The sequence below is a fragment of the Pongo abelii genome, chromosome 14, assembly GCF_028885655.2.
Source record: "Pongo abelii isolate AG06213 chromosome 14, NHGRI_mPonAbe1-v2.0_pri, whole genome shotgun sequence".
Lineage (NCBI taxonomy): Eukaryota > Metazoa > Chordata > Mammalia > Primates > Hominidae > Pongo > Pongo abelii.
This window is the reverse complement of record NC_071999.2, coordinates 46,551,462-46,570,541: the sequence shown is the minus strand read 5'-3', so window position 1 is coordinate 46,570,541 and position 19,080 is coordinate 46,551,462. Positions and strand designations below refer to the sequence as shown.

Genomic DNA, 19,080 nt, shown 5'->3' with positions numbered 1-19,080 from the left:
GCCATCATTGTTTACAAGGTAGAAACAAGGTTTAGAGAGGTTAAGTGATTTTTCTCTAAGTCAAAAAGCTTGTTAACGTCAGAGCCTAAAATCCTTGACCTTTCAGTACGTTATTCTTTTCACGTTGACTTACATGATATGAAGAAAGGTCAGCCAGCTAATGCTATAGGTTATTACGTAACTAACACTAGGGTTCCGCTAGCAATTCTCTTGACTTTTTAAATCACATATTTATCTTCTGATCCTGTGTAGCCCGTAGTTAGTGGCACCATCTGAGAATGGTGTATTTATATTTCTAGAAGGACATGAGAATTTTACACCTAGTAGTTTTAATAAATAGCCTTAGATGATTGTCTCATACCTACTTACAATGTGGCTGCATAATAAAGCATAGCATCTCCTAAAGCCAGCAAATGGTTGTCCGTCCTAATAGAAATTTACACATAAATCTTATTCATAAAATTGCTAATAGCACTTTGTCCTATGCATTCTAAACATTATAAATCATTCTTATTTGATGATAAACCACATCTTTGACCAAAATTTCAGCATTTGTTTTTGTTTGTTATACTCTTCTCTAAATGAACAACACTTCCAAAAGAAAATATAACAAAGGGGCATTTAAACAGATTTCTAAAGCAAAAAAGTATTTAAATTGGTCCTCTGCAGTTGAGGCTTTTCTTTACTACTGTGGCTTAATATTTATGTTAAATGCTAAACGTGAGACTGCACAGGGTTTTCAGGAATGCTCTGAAAAGTGCAGAAATCATGATCATAAAAATTTTGAGCTCAGAAAAAATTCTGTTCTAAATGTTAGGCGGTTTGATAATGACAGTGAGGATCTTGTTTATTGACTCCTGTGGCTCCTCCATGGAAGCATGCTCAAGGCCCTGTCAAGTTGGATTTCACAATCATCGCAGAAACCAGATCAGGTGAATGGCAGATTTAGGAGTTAGAAAATGGAAATGAATGAGAGTATGCGTCTTTTCCATTAACCCACAATTTTCAGGATTAGCAAATCACTGTTGGTAAACCATGTTGGAATCCTTGGATAGCAGATACTAGATAATTTTGATGGAGGAGTATTGCTGGTAATGGAAGCTTAATATAATCTGCAGTAACGCCAGGGTATGGTCCACATTTGGATGTACTTTAGATTCCTCCCAAGCGTTTTATTGACTTTGGGCACAGAATAATCCTCAAACCCATCTGGAAGATGAGAAACCAGGGCCTGCAAACTATTTTATAAGCTCCATCCTGTCGCTTAGGTGTCTTCTCAAGCCTTTGCAGTACTCACCAGGCACAGACAAAGGCTGGTCTTTCCTTACCACAAATAAGAGATGAGAAAGAAAAAGGAAGGGAAAAAAAGAAGAAAGAAAGGGAAGAGGGAAGAAGGAAGAAAAAGAAGCATACAATCCACCTTTCTTTGTCTCATTTGCCTAGAAAAGTATAGTATATTTTTTTTCTCCTGGGCATATATTTAAATGGTAGATAGATATATCAGTCACACAATCAAATGATAGATGGATGGTTGCTAAAATATTTCTGAACGTTTTAATCAGCCAGTATCTTGTTTTAATAAAGACCAGCTAAAAACTGTATTTGTTGACTGCTCTTTGACCAGTTACATTGACCCTGTGACAGACCATATGATCAAAGATTTCTATAGTCTCATTCACTGTCATCTAATTAGAAAGAACTCTAGCCATCAGTTAAAAGGGAGGGAAAAGTCAAACACATTCATAGCCCTCTTACCTCAGCCCAATATAAGAAACCTAGTTCCATGTCAGGGAACTGATCTTATTCCCTCATGTGTGAGATCCTGTTTAACAGATTACTTCACCAGCCCATAATGAAAGCAACCTGCCTGGCACCTTCTCAGGAGAACTTTCCCCTCTTGACTACAAACAGTTCCTGCTATGACCGTTGTCAAATCAGTCGGGGCCTCCCTGGAGTGTGCTTCCATGGAAGGATTATGCAAGCTCTCTCCACATCTGTGCCAATCCTACCACTGAACCCATGGATGACCTTAGTCAAGCCTATGCTGAAGCCAGAAGTTTCCTATCGTGAGCAATTTCTAACAGCTGAACTGAGCTGCTTTTAGTTTCAGTTTTTATTTGGTACCTTTTCACTCTATTGATAGCAAACTATACTAAGAATGATTTTTTTTTCTTATATGGAATGTGTTACATCATTAGAAATCATTTACTGTCAACCTTTTTAATGCATTGATAAATTTCCTTCGCTATTCTTTTATATTTAAACCAGGCACAGAATAATCTCCCACCATCTCACCCCCATCCATGGCCCCACTCTGGCCCTCCTCTGACCATGACCCTCCCATGAGGTGAGGTGTCTATGGGGCCAAAGGGCCTTTAAAGCCTGTTTCTAGATCATGCTCCTGGTACCTGGGATCCCCAACTATCCTCATCAAATGACCCCAGGCCTACTTCCAAGTCCTGCGTGGGCCTCTTTCCTAAGTCCATCTTCCTAGGACAGACTGGCCAATTGTGTGAGAACCCCAAGGTCTGAGAGGTGGGCAGGGAGTAACTGTTGTTTATGATGGAGTGATGGAGTGTGGATGTCAGCACTGGGTGTCCACACACATGCATTTGAGGTACCTCATGGGGTGGGACAGAGCTAGCTATGAAAAGAGAAGGGCATGGGCTATGGGCCAGGGGCCATTACTGCCCATGTGACCATGTTCTAGCACAGAACTTCCAGGAACCCAAGTATTTGAAATTTGGCCCTGGCTTTCCAGGTTATTATAACGTATATTTTATCAAAGTGGGAGGACAGAACATGTTTTATTTAACAGTTGGTAGCCTGATGTATATCTTTTACATATTTAGACATCATATATGGGCCTCCATTTATTCCCTCCTGGGGATAACTGTTAGGTCTTCACCCCTAGCCACATCTCTCCCCCAGGACACAAGTTCAGCATATCTATAATGGAACTCATCTTCCCCAGGAAACCCTTCTTCTCACTTCCTATTTTTGCATAATAACATTTTCAACCAAATTTTTTTTGTTTCGTTCCATTTAAAACAGTTTCAGTTATGTTATGGATTGTTGTTTGTCAGCTAGCATGGACTAACCACCATTTATCCCATGATTGTTGAGGGGGAAAAATGCATTCCAGCTTCAAACAGCATATTTGTAGAAGAATGTAGCCCACATGCAAGGGAAAAGCTTCTTATTGCCCCAACTTGATTGCAAACTCTCTTACAGCATTTGTGCAATAAACATGCTAGGCACTCTCTTAGATTCTAGAAATTCAAAGAGAAATAAGCTGTGGCCTCACCTTCAAATAACTCACCATTTTAAAAGGAACATACATGAAAAGAAATAACTGCATTGCTCTACAACACCTAGAGTATGTGCAACTCAAAGTTGGAGGGAACTACCTCACCCCAATTATAGTTTACCTCAGACCCCAGACTTTTTTTCCAGACTCTGTGAAAGGGTTGCACTTGACTCCCAGCTCTAGCCTTTCTCAGTAGACAGAAGTTTCTCATGTACATAGTGAGATTAGAGAATTAAACACACATCTGTCTCACTGCATTTCTTTATGGCCATATGTTGAGCAACTTTGGATCCAAAGAGTTGAACATTAAAGATCTAATGACTGTTTTTTTGTGGAGAAAAGTTTATAACTTTCTGGTTCTCTTGCATGTAGTATGACATCGTTGGACACTCTGGAGATGGCTACAACATTGGCCTGGTTCCAATTAACAAAATCCCCAAGGACAATAAGCAAAGACTAGAAATTCTGAAGGTAAATATATTTTATTACCTCTGTATTATGAAAGCTTCTATCAGATTAGGTAAAGACTAAAAGGATTCATTGAAGCAGCAGCAGATACACAGGAAAGAAAAAAACTGTTTCACAGACATTCAAGTATTGAACTGAGAAAACACCCATCATGCCTAAAATCCTTTCCTCCACCATATAAAATTTAAAATTTGTCCCCTACATATTTTTAGGACACTTGGATTTAGATTGGGATTCTACAACCTGGGCCCCCTTGTATGTCCTATATGGTTCTTCTCAGCCCCTACATGTGCAGTAGAAGGAAAAGAATGACCCCTTTTAAAATTTGTTTATTTCAATAGTTTTTGGGGTACGGGTGGTTTTTAGTTATATGGATGAGTTCTTTAGTGGTGAATTTTGAGATAGTGTACCCATCACCCGAGCAGTGTACACTGTACCCAATATGTAGTCTTTTATCCCTCACCCCCCTGAGAAACTCCCCCACCTTAGTCCCCAAAGTCCATTATATCACTCTTATGTCTTTGTGTCCTCATAGCTTAGCTCCCACCTGTAAGTAAGAACATACAGTATTTGGTTTTCCATTCCTGAGTTATTTCCCTTAGAATAATGGCCTCCAGCTCCATCCAAGTTGCTGCAAATGCCATTATTTTATTCAGTTTTATGGCTGAGTAGTATTCCATGGTGTATATATACATTTTCTTTATCACTCATTGGTTGACGGACACTTAAGTTGGTTCCATAGCATTGCAATTGCTAATTGTGCTTCTATAAACGTGTGTGCATGTGTCTTTTTCATATTAATATAATGACTTCTTTTCCTTTGGGTAGATACCTATTAATGGGATTACTGGATTGAGTGGTAGACCTACTTTAGTTCTTTAAGGACTTTCCATACTGTTTTCCATAGTGGTTGTACTAATTTACATTCCCACCAGCAGTGTAAATGTTCCCTTTTCACCACATCCACATATTTGGCTTTATTTCTGGGTTCTCTATTCTGTCTCATTGGTCTACATGCCTATTTTTATACCAGTACCATGCTGTTTTGGTAACTATAGCCTTAGTATAATTTAAAGCCCTGTAATGTGATGCCTTCAGATTTGTTGCTTTTGCTTAGTATTGCTTTGGCTATCTGGGCTCTTTTTTGGTTCCACGTGAATTTTAGGATTGTTTTTTCTAGTTCTTTGAAAAATAATGATGGTATTTTGATAGGAATTACATTGAACCTGTTGATTGCTTTGGGCAGTATGGTCATTTCCACAATATTGATTCTCCTCATCTATGAGCATTGGATGTGTTTCTGTTTGTTTGTGTCATCTGTGATTTCTTTCATCAGTGTTTTGTAGTTTTCCTTGTAGAGCTCTTTCACCTCTTTGGTTAAGTATATTCCTAGGGTTTTGTGTGTGTGCAGCTATTGTAAAAGAGATTGAGTTCTTGATTTGATTCTCAGCTTGGTCATTGTTGGCATTTAGCAGTGTTACTGATTTGTGTATATTGATTTTGTAACCTGAGACTTTACTGAATTCATTTATCAGATTTTAGGGTTTTCTAGATATACAATCATATCACTGGTGAGCAGAATGACTGCTTTTAGAGTGCTCTCTGTCCCCAATTTTATGTATAATTGATTTCACACACTTAAGCCTGCAATAGAAAAATGCACATCACAATTTTAAGTCAATTTCCTCCATCGTTATTGATGTGAGTACAATGTTTTTAGTATTATACCTTTGTTTATTGGAAACTCAACTCATTCCTTATTTTCCTCCTGTGTCATCTGCATCCTCCAATGTGATACCAAGTTTTATATTTTCTTATATTTTCTCACTTTCAGTGGAAGTGCAAACTTCCACTTAAAACTAAGTGCCCACTGTGATAGTTTTGGAATGATATCCTATATCTAATGAAATTCTATGCCAGGTACAAATATCACTGTATACTGTTGTCACTCAAATATGCAAATTAAATAGAACTAATTTAGAACGTACTACTCATGGGTAATAATTGGTATGTATGCATGCTCATGGTCAATAGAAAAATAATCATATTTGTTAAAAAAGAAGTTTCTCACCATGGCTTTTGTGCAACTTCTCTTACCTCCAGACAATGCATGCCCACTCTCAGTTCTGCATGAGTGGGGACCACACGTTAGAAGGGACAGAACATGCCATCAAGGAAATTGTCAAAGAAGAAGCTGATGAGTACTTTGTCATAGTCTTGAGTGATGCAAATCTGTCACGATATGGAATACATCCTGCTAAGTTTGCTCAAATCCTCACAAGAGACCCTCAAGTAAATGCTTTTGCCATTTTTATTGGCTCTTTAGGTGATCAAGCAACCAGGTAAGTGTCATCTGAGCATACAGAAAAGGGCAGGTACAGAGACACTGAGTAGCTAACACATGCTGTTTTACAGGCTTAGCACCATGAGGGACAGTGAGGCAGATGGAGGAAAAACAGAAACTAGAGTTGCTAGCCCAAGGGGTTTATAATCTAGTTGAGGGGATATGTTCTAGCTTTTGTTTAGATGAACAATAATAATTTTAAATCAATTATTTTTTAGTTTATATTTAAGCCACTAATAAATCATTGACAAATTGATTTGTCACTAATAAATTGGGTAGTATTTTAGACATTTGGCACTTTATATCAAGCTCCTAAGCTCAGGCTAATCATTTTGTGTTCAAATCATATTAAAAATCGTGAACATCTACTATTTTCCTTAGCATAGGAGATAGTGTGTGTGTGTGTGTGTGTGTATGAATGTCTATACATATTAGACATATATATACACACATATGTATTATATCCCCATAGAGACATCGCCTACATATATGCATGCCTGTATATATATAGACACACTCACATGTATCCCTTCTTACTGCTGGAGAGACAAGGCAGGTGAAACACTTGGCAACAACGTAAGACAATATACATATAGTTAGATACTACACTGAATATACTAAATATTCAATAGAGAATCTTATGATCAGACAATAAATACCAGCGGGTATGATTTGAAAGGAGAGATCTGGAAACACTTTCATAACTTGAACACACTAACATTTATCTTTTTGAATTACAAACAGAGCTCATGGTTTTTCTGTGTTTAAAATACCTGTAAGAAACACAAAACACCAGTGAAAGTAATCTTAAAAAAAAAAAAAAAATCCCTGCCTAAAGCATAAAGGGCCTACCTTTTTGTTATTCCACCCCTTTTACTTGTCATACTCTGTGACTGGAGTTGTTTTAATATCCAAAATGCTAGCAGCTTTTTCTCTTTCTATTCCCTTTGCCTTGCTGCAAGGTTGCAGAGTGAGGTTGAGAACAGACTTAATATCATGTAGTTATAGTCATTTTATGACATGACTTTGCATTCTTCTTAGTTTTTACAAGTTAGCACCTTGCATCTTTTAGAACCTCCACATCCTCAAACACAAACTATGCCTTTTCCACCCAGGTTTTCCTCAGCATCAGCCCAGTATTAGGCAGACAACAAGCTCAACAAATACTAGTTGAGATGAAATGGCTATTTTGTCTTTCTAGTGAACAGATCCTGTTTGAATACTTAAGAAAGCACAATAATACCCTTGTGGTTTCCTAGGGAAATGGTCCAACATCCACTGGCAAAAGATATGTTGCAGAATTAGCTGGCTTACCAGGCTACACAGGATGGTTGAATTTTATTAAATGTCATTCCAAAGCCAGACTTCACTGGCACAGTGAAAGGAGGCGTTCTTTTGAAGAGAACTGTGTCTTACAGTTTTGTTGCCTTCAAAATGGCCTTTTGTTCCAAATGATAAATTAGTATTTAAAAAAGTATCGTAACTTCAATGACATGTTATTTTTAAGGATAATTCAAATCAAAACCCATTATAAGTTTTTTAAAATTTACTTAAAAATGAGTTGGAAAAAATTTCATAAGCCTATATAACCTCAGTGTCATTGAAGCAGTAATTGGACAATCCAGATCACATTTCACATTGTGTGATGTGGACCAAAAAAAAGAGAGAGAGGCAAAGAAAGAGAGAAAGAACCACTCAGGGTTTGGCTGGGCAGTGTTTTTAGAGGCCTGTTTTCTAAGGAAGGAAAAGCACTTAGAAATACAGTGTGAGGTCAACATATTTGCTAGACCCAGGAGGTGAGCTGATTCCATATGAATCCCTATGGCTCTGTTATACCAAAAGAATATGAAATACCAAGAAACAGTAGTAAAGAAAGAAAGAAAATTTTTTCTTTTCAAATTCGCTGACTTTATCACTGAAAAGACCTTTCTTTCAGTTCCCTGCTTTTGCTGTGTCTTTCCTTGTTGCTCTTCCAAGCCTTTCATTGTTTAATGACAACTAATTCAATGGTAGGCAGAGAGCAAGGTATTAGAAAGTAAAAACTTCCTTTCCTAAGAAACCATTAGGAGGCTGTGGTTTGCCAGGGCAGGAGGTGGAAGGGAGCCCCATTTACAGTGGTAACTTCCTTTCCCTTTCCATCCTGGCAGGCTTCAGAGAACTTTACCAGCTGGTCGGTCTTTCATTGCCATGGATACCAAGGATATCCCTCAGATTTTACAACAGATCTTCACCTCCACCATGTTGTTGAGTGTCTAAGAAGTGCCCTTCGTCACCCTGATGATACCGAGATCTGAAATAAGACAAGAATAAAGAGTATTCTGAAAAAAAGAAGATACGGATGAAGTGAACCCATGCAGTGACTGGATGATTCCGGCATTCCTGGGTCTTCCTACATTTGCTCAGTAATGAGAATTCAGAAAAGCAGCCAGAAGGAGACTTGAACATGGAAAGATACTCCATTGATGAGTTTAGAAGTCATTAGGGCAAGCTAGTTGACCTGCACTTTATCAAAGGTTGGGGTTAAAGGAAGGTGGTTTTGAGAACTATGTGTTTGGTCTATTTCCAAAAACCTGAGCTGGAGAAAATACTTTGCTTTTGCCTTAACACGTCATCTGGTCACCTTAGAAAAGCGACCCCATCAAACTGAGCCTTTGATGTCACATTCTGACACAAGATGCAAGTCTGTGCAAAACCCACCAAAATGCTCCTATCCAGCAATTATTTTTATTTTCTCCCTGCTCTGTATTGACCAGAAAACAATGATTTTATAATATTTCACCCACCAAAAAGTCCCTCCAACAGCAATATTTTATGAAAGGCTGGCTGTTCTCAATAATTTCATTTTCTTGGCCAAAGCCAAAAGGAATCAAAAAATCCTTGGAGTGCTTGCCTTTCCACGTGACTTTTAAAAGGCTCTTAAAGAGCAAATGTCCTCTTCTCCTTGCTGCTAGAGTGGGAGGAGAAAGACGTCTTGCCTTAAAAGTTTACTGTTTCTTCTGTTCTTCTAGCATCTCAAAAAATTCACAGTACTCCATTTTGGGGTCCAAACTGTAATGCTCAAAACAATAAATGCTTACAAGAAAATTATTTATTGAGAATATTCATATAAAAATTACCTAAAGCAAAGTAAAAAAAGTAAAATCAAGGTGGTATATTTGAAGTGAATGGTGATTGGAGATTTTTAGCTGTAACAAAAAGAAAGAAAACAACTTTTTTTAAAGACTCATTCTTTTTTCTTTCAAAATGTACCTTATTCCCACACACTCTTGGGCTGACCTTTATTTTATCAACAGGCTCAATATCACTTTGTTTAAAATCAGATGCTTCAGCAAAAGTCATTCTCTCTTTAACCATATAATTTAAAAACTCCTCTTCACTACTGATAGCAAAATCAGAAACTTTAGGGCACCAGTGAGTTGAAAAAACTGGTCTTAAGTTGGAAAAGCTATTATTAATAATATTATCCTATCCATCCATATATATTGAAATTGTACAGGTCCATAATTTCAATTTCATTTTAATTAATTATAGGAAAGAAGAAAAGATAATACCCATTTGTTCTATCACCCCCTCTCCCTATCATTAACTATCAAATAAATAAAAGCAATCTGATTTCCAGCATGGCACTACCCGGTGAGTTTGCATGGCTTTCTTGTTCCTCTAGTGAGACACCTGCTCCATGTATTGAACCATTCAATGATGCAAACAATTTCAATCCAATATGTATCTTTAAAAATATAATTGTATTCCAACAGTCGCCACAACAGCAGCTAGCATTTACTGATTATTTACTGTGAACCAGGTATATGCTAAGTGATTGCATACATTATTTCATTCATCCTCACAACAATGCATGTAACAGGGGTATTTTTGACCTTATTTTGCAGATACAGAAAGTGAGGCTCAGAGAACTTAAGTCACTTTCCCAAGATTCCTGTTACTAGACCTTTCACTAACTATTCATGGTACCATTAACATCCTCATTTTACAGGTAAATAAACTGAGGCTTAGAGAAGTTCAAGAAAATAGGCCATGCTCACAGCCAGGCAGGGGCAAAGCTGGGCCTCCAGCCTCCAGGCCCCTTAATGCCTGTGCGTCCCTTGCAGTCCCACGCCTCTTGCTGCATCTCACAAATGTACTTGTCACACTCCTGCTGCCTTTTTCTCTTCCTTCCAGTGTGGCTTCTCTTCTTGTACCCTGTCCACATTCACAGGGCTCTCTTCCTCTCCCTTTCCTCAGAAAGTCTATCTGCCCATATTCGAGCACTCAGAGGTGTGGGGACCGAGGACATGGGACACTGTTGGGGGAACACTTCTAACTGCTCCTTCCTTGCTAGGCACAGCAGCGATCTGAGGAAGTGCCCTTCCAAGTGGCAGCTTAACCCCAAGGGATGCCCCTTAGCTAGCAGGTCACTGCCCGTGAAAGCCTTTGGAAGTGGAATCCAAGGGAGATTAAAGGAACAGCCAACCTTTAACAAATCCTCCCCATGCGTAGCTACCTGAGGAGGCAGAAGCCATTTTTTTGACATGGAAAGAATGTTCTCAAGTAATTTAATTTACCTTTCTCGACCAGCCAGACATCCTCTGCAATTGTTATTTTTAAAAAAGCACAGAACTCCTGGCTTTTCTGATTTGTGAAAGGGAAGGATGATGGGGAAAGGGAATTGAGACTGAGAAGATGAAGAGCTTATTTTCACTTCCTGCAATACCTAAGAAGTGTGTGCATTTATTATTAAATGTACTTAATTATAGAGCACTCCAAGCTGTTCCCAGGCCCTTCTTAGGGCCAAGACATTATAATAAATGCATTGTGTGCCTCGGGGGGTTCCACTGAAAGGCATCTAACCCCTGTCTCCTTAGTAAGCACATGTAATGCTGAGAAGGTTCATTGTTACCCGTGAGCAGCCAGGAGGTATGAATGCTGTGAATAGCTGCAGTATATGATGCATATTCCCCCTAGAATCCTTTGTGTGCCCGACAAAATGACCTCATCACAGATGGGGAGGCTCAGCACAGCCATAAGAAGTGGATCAGAGGGGGAGTACTTGAAGGGAACCCATCAGATGTTTGGAATGAATCACTTAATTCTTTATACTACACTCTTTCCTGTGAACTGTCAGAGGAGGAGAAATCCATCAATGCCAGCAAGATTTTCTCTAAACAAACTCTTGGGCTTTGAAAGCCGTTTGGAAGTGGTTTTCAGTAGACAGCCTTGTCATTGTTCCTGAAAGACCAACCCTGGAGGCTTCCACCCTCCCTCCACGTGGCTCCTTCCTGTGCCTGTCAGATCAGGCAAAATTAAATTAAATAAAGCTGGGAGAAACAGACAAGGGGAACAACAGGAATAGTGGCTTATTTGTTGCATTTCGATTTGTTTCCAATGACCACAATTATAAGATATTCCACAAATTCTAAGCCAGCCTCTCCTGCCTGGACAACTTGTTTCTGGAATTGCATCTTAGGAATAATCAAATGTTGACTTATATTTAATACATTGTACATAGCTTTTTAATCTTATTAAGAAACAAAATGTCCACTTTTATCATTTTTTTCCAACCAGTAACATAAATGGCTTTTAAAAATACTTAAGGTCCAATTTCTGGTCAGGAGTATTTCATAAGGTTCTTTTTCCTTTTTCTTTTTTTTTTTTTTTTTTTGAGATGGGGCCTTGCTCTGTCACTCAGGCTGGAATGCAGTGGCACAATCATAGCTCACTCAAGCCTCAACCTCATGGGGTCAAGAGATCTTCCTGCCTTAACCTCCTGAGTAGGTGGAACTACTGGTTCATGCCACCATGCCCAGCTAATTTTTTTTTTTTTGGTAGGGACGGGGTTTCACCATGTTGCCGAGGCTGGTCTCAAACTCCTAGCCTCAAGCAATCCCCCTACCTTGGCCTCCCAAAGTGCTGGGATTACAAGTATGAGTCCCTGCACCCAGCCATGAAAACTTATTGCCTTTCCTTTACTCTTGTTCTAAGATTTGCTATGGCAAAAGTACTACAGGTAACAGAAAGGAATTCCAATGCTCCAGCTTATCATGGCGAGCAATTGCAAACTCTAGGTATAATTTGTCTGTGGAAAGGAAGTTCTAGACCCTGCTCAGCTATTAAGTACCTGTGTAAACTTGGGCTAATCACTTCTGGGTCTCAATTGAATTAAACCTATGAGTTAAAGGGGTTGGACGTGAAAATCCACTGCTCCATTATCTCAAACAGGAAATTGACTTGGTCCCTCGTATCATTTACAGGAGCCACACACTTCAGTGCAACTTTTGTCTCCAAAACCCCACACATGCAAAAGATAACCTATCTCCCAGTATACAGAAGATTTTGGCACCTATATCAACTGCCTTAAAATAATGTTACTGACTGAATATGCATACTAAAAGTTATATAAACATAAAATTGAACAAAGGAGGCTTTCCCTCATCAGCTGAAAGGATTATTTCTGTTTGATAGTTATTTACAAGATTTCTGTGTATTGTCTCATGCTTTGCACTTGGCTGCCTTAAGATAAAATTACATGTCTGCTGATGGGCACATTGAAAATCAAAAAGGATCAGGAATTGGAAAACTACTGTGTGCCAAGAGCTGACCTTTGTTCTGCAGCTGAACAATGAGTAATTGTGTGTGTGTGTGTGTGTGTGTGTGTGTGTGTGTGTGTGTGTGTGTGTAATTGTTAAATCCTGTAAACAAAATTTCCTCCAGAGGGTAAAAAATGCTTGCCAAGGAAACATCTCAAGTTGAGGATGACATGACAACTCTTTTTCGAGACCTAAGCACTGCCTGGGGCTTTTGCCTTCAGAGACGGCATCTGTTCTTGCATGGTGGTGCACGTTGGCTTTGGAATACCAGGGCTACATAATTTTAAAATCAAGTGGTGCTTGTGGTATTTGGCCACTCAGAGCAAAGTATAACACTCTTTTAAAGTGGTTTGGATCCCGGGGGTGGGAAGAACGTCATGTTCTGCTGTAAGAAATCTCACCAAGGGGACATGTAAACTCGAAGGAGCGTCAGCTACTTCTCCAGATTCCCCTCTTCTGCAGGTGCCAGAGACTTGGAGTCTTTCCTCTTTTTCAAAGGCTTCAGTGGAAGTACTTTGGGGCTGCTAGCTCCTTCCCTGAAGGAACAACCAGAGTGTGTGAATAAATTCAGACTCCAAAGATGGTGAGTGTGACCACAGAGGAGTTTCAGAATATAAGAATGTATTAATATGAAATGCAGCTCTGACGCATTAAGTCATGGTAGCTGGGATTTGACCTGGAAATGGAAGAGAACAATGTCTCTCTGAACATCCTAAAGCAAGTTTGCTCCTTATGCAGGCCAGAATATGGCAAGAAAATAATGAGCCTGTCAAGAGTACTCTGTGTAATTGGTCTCATGACATCATTGCTGTACATGAAGCCTTACTGATTGAAACTTGAAGAAAAATAAGTATATTTACTCAGAGAGGACATTAAAGTTGGATTTTTCAGTGCAATGTGTTTCTATTAATAAATACTGCTGCTAATTTAATGAGACTGACCATTTCTTTATTCCAGCACTAATTCTTTCATCATCAGGACTCCAGAAACAGAGTGAGTCTCGACAAAGCTAGTTGATCCATTTCCTTTTACAGAAGATTTTACGGCCCATATGAAATTCAGCCCTAAAAATGGCCTAGAAAGGAACACTTGCAGCCCCAACAGAAATCAAATAGCAAAGCTGGGGAAGCAGCCTGATTGACTTGCCCCCTAGGGGTGGTTCCTACAGAGCCTGAGGCTTTTGGGGAATCCAACGGCCTCTGCAACAAGTGGATGCTCAGATCCAGGGTGTCACACACAAAAAAAGAGCAGATGACAGGGGCTACAGGGGAAGGCCAGGGTTTAGTTAATGGATCCATGGGTTGAATAATAAAATTGTCTATTTGGCAGTTGGCAAAGAGAGAATATTTAACTAAAAAGTTTCCTTCAGGGCTCCGGTGTTGGAGCAGCTATTTTCAAGGCTGATAGAATATGCATGTCCATACATTGCAGGCTCAAGTACAAAGATTTGATATTAAATATGTAGTGCCAGAACTGAAGAATCTCTTTTTGCATGACCTTTCGTGGTGACTGGAAGAAACGGGTATACTCTGCAGAGGTGGAAGATTGTAGCAGCTCCACAAAACCGCATGAAAGCAGATATTCAGTCACTTGGCTGGAATGCAGCTCCACACAGCTGGCCTGGCGCTGTGCCCTGCAGCATCTGAAGTCTATCTGTACAGTGGTGTTTCCCTGCAAAAGGGGCTTCTCTTTTCAACTACAAGTAGCCCTGACAGGCTACCATCATGCACCCCTTGGTCCGAATTCTTTCATTCCCATGCTTTCCTCCTAACCCCCACTGGTAGGAAGGTCCTTAGACAAGAGGGTCTGTGATGGGTTGAGGAGGTAGAATTGGCTGGGGGCCATTTGCAGCTTGGAGCATTACTCAAGCAGAGGACCCAGACCTGGGACACAACGCGATGGCAGGAGACATGGGCACCTTGGGTGACATTCTTGCCTTGGGCATATATTCTGCCGTCAGGCCTCCTGAGAGCGCTCACTGAAGGCTGTGTTGGGTTTGGATGGCAGTGCCTTGGTTCTCCTTAGTCTTGTTTTTGCAGAGACACCCAGTTTTCCACTTGTATTTTTGCCTCCATCTTATAGAAGTGCTCTGCCTTCCTGACCTCTGGGTTATGGAGGCAGGCGCAGCATGCATGTTAGGGAGGTAATTTCCTAGCTGTGATGAAAGACCTCTGGCCCAGAGGAAGGGCAAGGCCTTTGAAATGGGACATCTACTCCACAGCCTGTGGGCCATTATTTGATGATGTGAACAAATCAGATTTTTTTTTTTTTTAATTTCTAATTTGGTTTGCCAAGAGAACTCTTGCCCTGTACTGTGGGCCTTCAGGAAAACAATTTATACCACCAAGAGGCCACTACACTTCTTGGGAGCCACTTCTCTTTCCTTGCAGAAACAGGGCCTGGGTCATGCCCCACTGTTCGGCACGACAAGACATGAGGAAGTTCTTGCGGAAAGCGCATTGGAATTCCTGAGCTCCAGCCGGGTAAGGACTTAAATGAGATCAGTGTGTGCCTGTCAAACTCAAAATCGAAATATATCCCTCCTGTTGAGTGTAAGTATTGAGTACACGTCAGTGGAGTCTCCCCTACTAAGAAGTTTTCTAAAGTGCCTGTGATTCAGCCTTTAAGAAGAAGCTGTTGTGTAACAGTTTTTAAAAATCCTTGAGTATTATTTCCTTAGCACTAAAAAGACCAAGTGCCTCTGAAAAAAATGAACGTGGCCTTCTAAAAACAAAAAATAAAAACAGCTCCTTTTTCTCTTTAAGATGGTTCTCTTCAGGTACAGTGGCTCATTGCCTGTAATCCCAACAATTTGGGAGGCCGAGGCGTGAGGAACACTTGAGCCCGGGAGTTCAAGGCCAGCCTGAGCAACACTGGGAGATCCCATCTCAACAAAAAATTTTTAAAAATTAGCTGGGCATGCTGGCACATGCCTATGGTCCCAGCTGCTCGGGAGGCTGAGGGGGGAATGATCACTTGAGCCTGGGAGGTCGAGGCTGCAGTAAGCCATGATCATACCACTGCACTCCAGCCTGGGTGACAGAATGAGACCCAGTCTCAAAAAAAAAAGAAAAGTTTATCTTTTTTCCTCTTCCAAGGAGAAGCAGTTTTGTGTTTTCTGATCCTTGCTTGACAAATTACCTCCCTTGCCACTTCATTACTCCTACCCACAAAGTGCTTATAAAAAAAGATTCATGACACAATTTCCCCCTTAAAACCATGTCAGCCCTTCCCCTTGATAGTCTAATTTGTCCTGTCATTTGGACATCATTCAACTAGACTGTCCCACCTAGGTCTTCTGTAAATAGAGGTCACATGGCTGGCACCATGAAAACATTCTATATGTCAGACAAACCAAAGGATGAGCATAGAAGGAAGAGAGAAGTCGACGTTTGTGATAAGAAGAGGCACCCTAGTTGGCATAGTCAATTCCATCCCGCCAGGTCACGAATACCTGAGAAACCCGAACTCAAGTCTACTTGGTGCAGGCTTCAGAGATGGCAGGATCAGTGCAGAATCCTGGGTCTGCCTGCCCTATGAGCCCCGTGACTTGGGGCAGGTTTTCTGGTCTCTCTGAGCATCAGGTTCCTCACCTCTAAGATGAGGATCATAATCCCATCTCTTAGGGTTCATGTGAAGATTGAAATAAAATAATGAAAATGCCTCATAAACCAGAAGTGCTATCCAGTTCAAGAGGCATTTGGAGTTTGATTTGGGGTTTTCGTTTGAGGTTTCATTTTATCTGAAAGGTGTTTATTGGGATGGTCTCCCATTCATCTTGATTCAGGGAGCTTGTGGTGCTGCTCTGTCTGAAGGAGCATCTTTCTGTAAGCCTTACTTGTCCCCCTGTCGGGTAGCAGATGACAAGCTGGGCAGTCAACAACGTAAAACTCCCAGACCATGGCAGTCTTGGGGCATCTTGAGCATTTCACATCCATGACATAGCAATCCTAGCTCTGCACCAGGCATTTCTTGTTTCCACTTCTCTGGAGAGGATGAGGGAGGTCCTTTGTGAGAGGCATGTTCTCATGAGGAAGTCGTCACTTGCCCCAAAAGCAGGAGCATTTGGTTTTAAGCCCTCAGAGGGAAGTGGGCCCCTAAGAGATGAGAGTCTCTTTGACCAATTCTGTTTGGAAACCAGGTCATCCTGGTCAAACACCTCAGAGCAGATGCAGAGCCCAGAGCAGCCTCTTTGGATGAATGAAGTAGGAACCAAATGAAAGAAAAGCCCCAGGTAAAGCATGGAGGCCACTCCTCTCCCAGGACTCCGTTCCACCAGGACCATGCACAGCCTGTGCTTGCTGCCTGATTTGCACACATGGTTGTGATCCTGAATTTGTTTCCTGGTGAAAACTGTGCTTCTCAAACTCTGTCATGGCCTGCCTCTGGATGAGGCGAAATGGCCTTTCTTAGGAGTGGCTCCGAGTAGTTTGCCCTGCAACAGGTTTCTCTTGAGGAGGCTGTTAGCACTGGAACTGCCTTAAAGATGAAGACTGTAATAGAGTCCCTCTGGGATGTTTTCCTGGCCTGTTCCCTCTCCTCAAACCCAGGGAGAACCCTGACTCAGGCACTCAGCTCCCAAAAGAACTGGTCCCTTTAGTCAGTTCCTTCTGGGGGGAGTCTTAGAGGCTAAGCCTAGGGGGGGCCATGTTATGGCATATGCAAGGAGAATAATTAAAAATATTACTATTATTATTACATAAAATAATAGCAATAGCTAACTCTTACCTAGCACTTCCCATGCGCCAGGCACTTCCTAAACACTTTACATGGACAAACTCCTTATATCCTCACAACTCCTTCAGACAGGGACTGTTCTTATTCCCATTGTATTTGAAAAGCAAAGAAAACCAGTCTACCCAAAAAGAAAAAGTAAACTTGCTGACTGAAGGAGAGAGAAGTAAATACGGCACCCTGGAACTCTAAGAATGGGGCTGTGGGTCCTAACTTTCCAATATCTGGTCGCGGTTCCTTTGGGGGCTTGGATGGACCCCCTTCCTAGATAGAGACCCATAAGATGCCTTGGTGTCCTCCCAGCCACCCCCTTTTCACTTAAGCTAGCTTGGGAACCATGGCAGAGTCGTTTACTGCTCAAACATCTCCCATATTTCTCTGGGCCCTTGCAATTAGGTCAGGATGGTGAAACTGGTTCTGGCCACTGGGCTGTGAACACAAGTGATGTGTCAATAGTGGGCTAAAGCCTTTAAGAGCTAGTAGGCAACCCTCCAGCTCTCTTTCACAGAATCGGGGTGAGTGAGAAAACTATGTGTTTTAGATGGTGTAGCTCTACCTAAGATAGCAAAGCTTCAATGAACCTGGGATCCTGGGTGTTATGGACTGAATATTTATGTTCCCCCAAAATTCCTGTGTTAAATCCTAAATGCTGCTGTGACAGTATTAGGAGGTGGGGCCTTTGGTAGGTGATTAAATCATGAGGTGAAGGCCTCATTAATGGGATTGGTGCATTTAAAAGAAGAGACACAAGAGCTCTGTCCCACTCTCCACCATGTGAGGATATAATGGGAAGATAGCTGTCTGTAAACCAGGAAGCCAGCTCCTACCAGACACTGGACCTGCTGGCACCTTGATCTTGGACTTCCCAGTCTCCAGAACTGTGAGAAATAAATGCTTGTGGTTTAATCCACCCAGTCACCCACAGTAATATGTTATAGCAGCCCAAGCTGACTAAGACACTGGGTGATGGTATGGAGCAGAGACCCCCACCAATTTGCACAGCAGCCTAACAAATATAGGAGGTTAGTTAGGTTTGTTGTTTTTCTCATAACCTAATGCTCCCAGATTGAAATAAAGACCAAGAAATCCAGTAAAATTTGGATTGAAGGAAACAGTTCCTTGCTGCTGGACAGCTATTTAATTAATTGGGTCACCACCATGCAAGGCACTCAGAAAATGAGAGAAGACATTTAAGACCCTTCCCTCTAGGTGTTTTCAATCAACTGGGAAAACAGGATGCATCACCAAAAGAGTGTGGAGAAATAACTCGACAGCATTTGACACCAGCTTCTGTGGTCCTGAGGCAATTAGAATGGCCCTAGGTGCTCAGCACACTCTCTCATCATTCTTTCCATATCTACCTTCCCTGTTGTGGGAAGAACAAGAGCAGGAATCAAGTCTTGTTTGTCTTTGGCCTGGCCCTGAAAAGTGGTTAATAAATTTTTGCTGAACGAATAGCTGTGGGATGGGGAGGCACCATGGGCCTGGGAGGCAGAACGAGTTCTGGCTCTGAAAAGCAGGCAAGACCCACATGAGCCAAGAGGAGTCAAGGAGCCCCAAAAGAAAGGGAAGGTAAGTGTAGTTCGAGCAAAAGCCTGGATTTGGAATGTCCCAGGGGTAGCTGAGCTGGCAGGCCTCAGAGG

At 41.1% G+C, this 19,080-nt stretch overlaps 1 protein-coding gene across 1 annotated transcript in view; it reads left to right on the top strand.

Moving 5' to 3' along the window:
- Window positions 1-9,751, top strand: part of VWA8 (von Willebrand factor A domain containing 8) — a 398,456-nt gene extending 388,705 nt beyond the window's left edge. Inside the window, exons 43-45 of the mRNA XM_024230913.3 lie at window positions 3,683-3,781; window positions 5,882-6,120; window positions 8,270-9,751. Of these exons, the coding sequence (XP_024086681.3) occupies window positions 3,683-3,781; window positions 5,882-6,120; window positions 8,270-8,378 (447 nt within the window). The 3' untranslated portion in view covers window positions 8,379-9,751. The remainder of the gene's footprint in view (window positions 1-3,682; window positions 3,782-5,881; window positions 6,121-8,269) is intronic.
- Window positions 9,752-19,080: the final 9,329 nt, after the last annotated feature.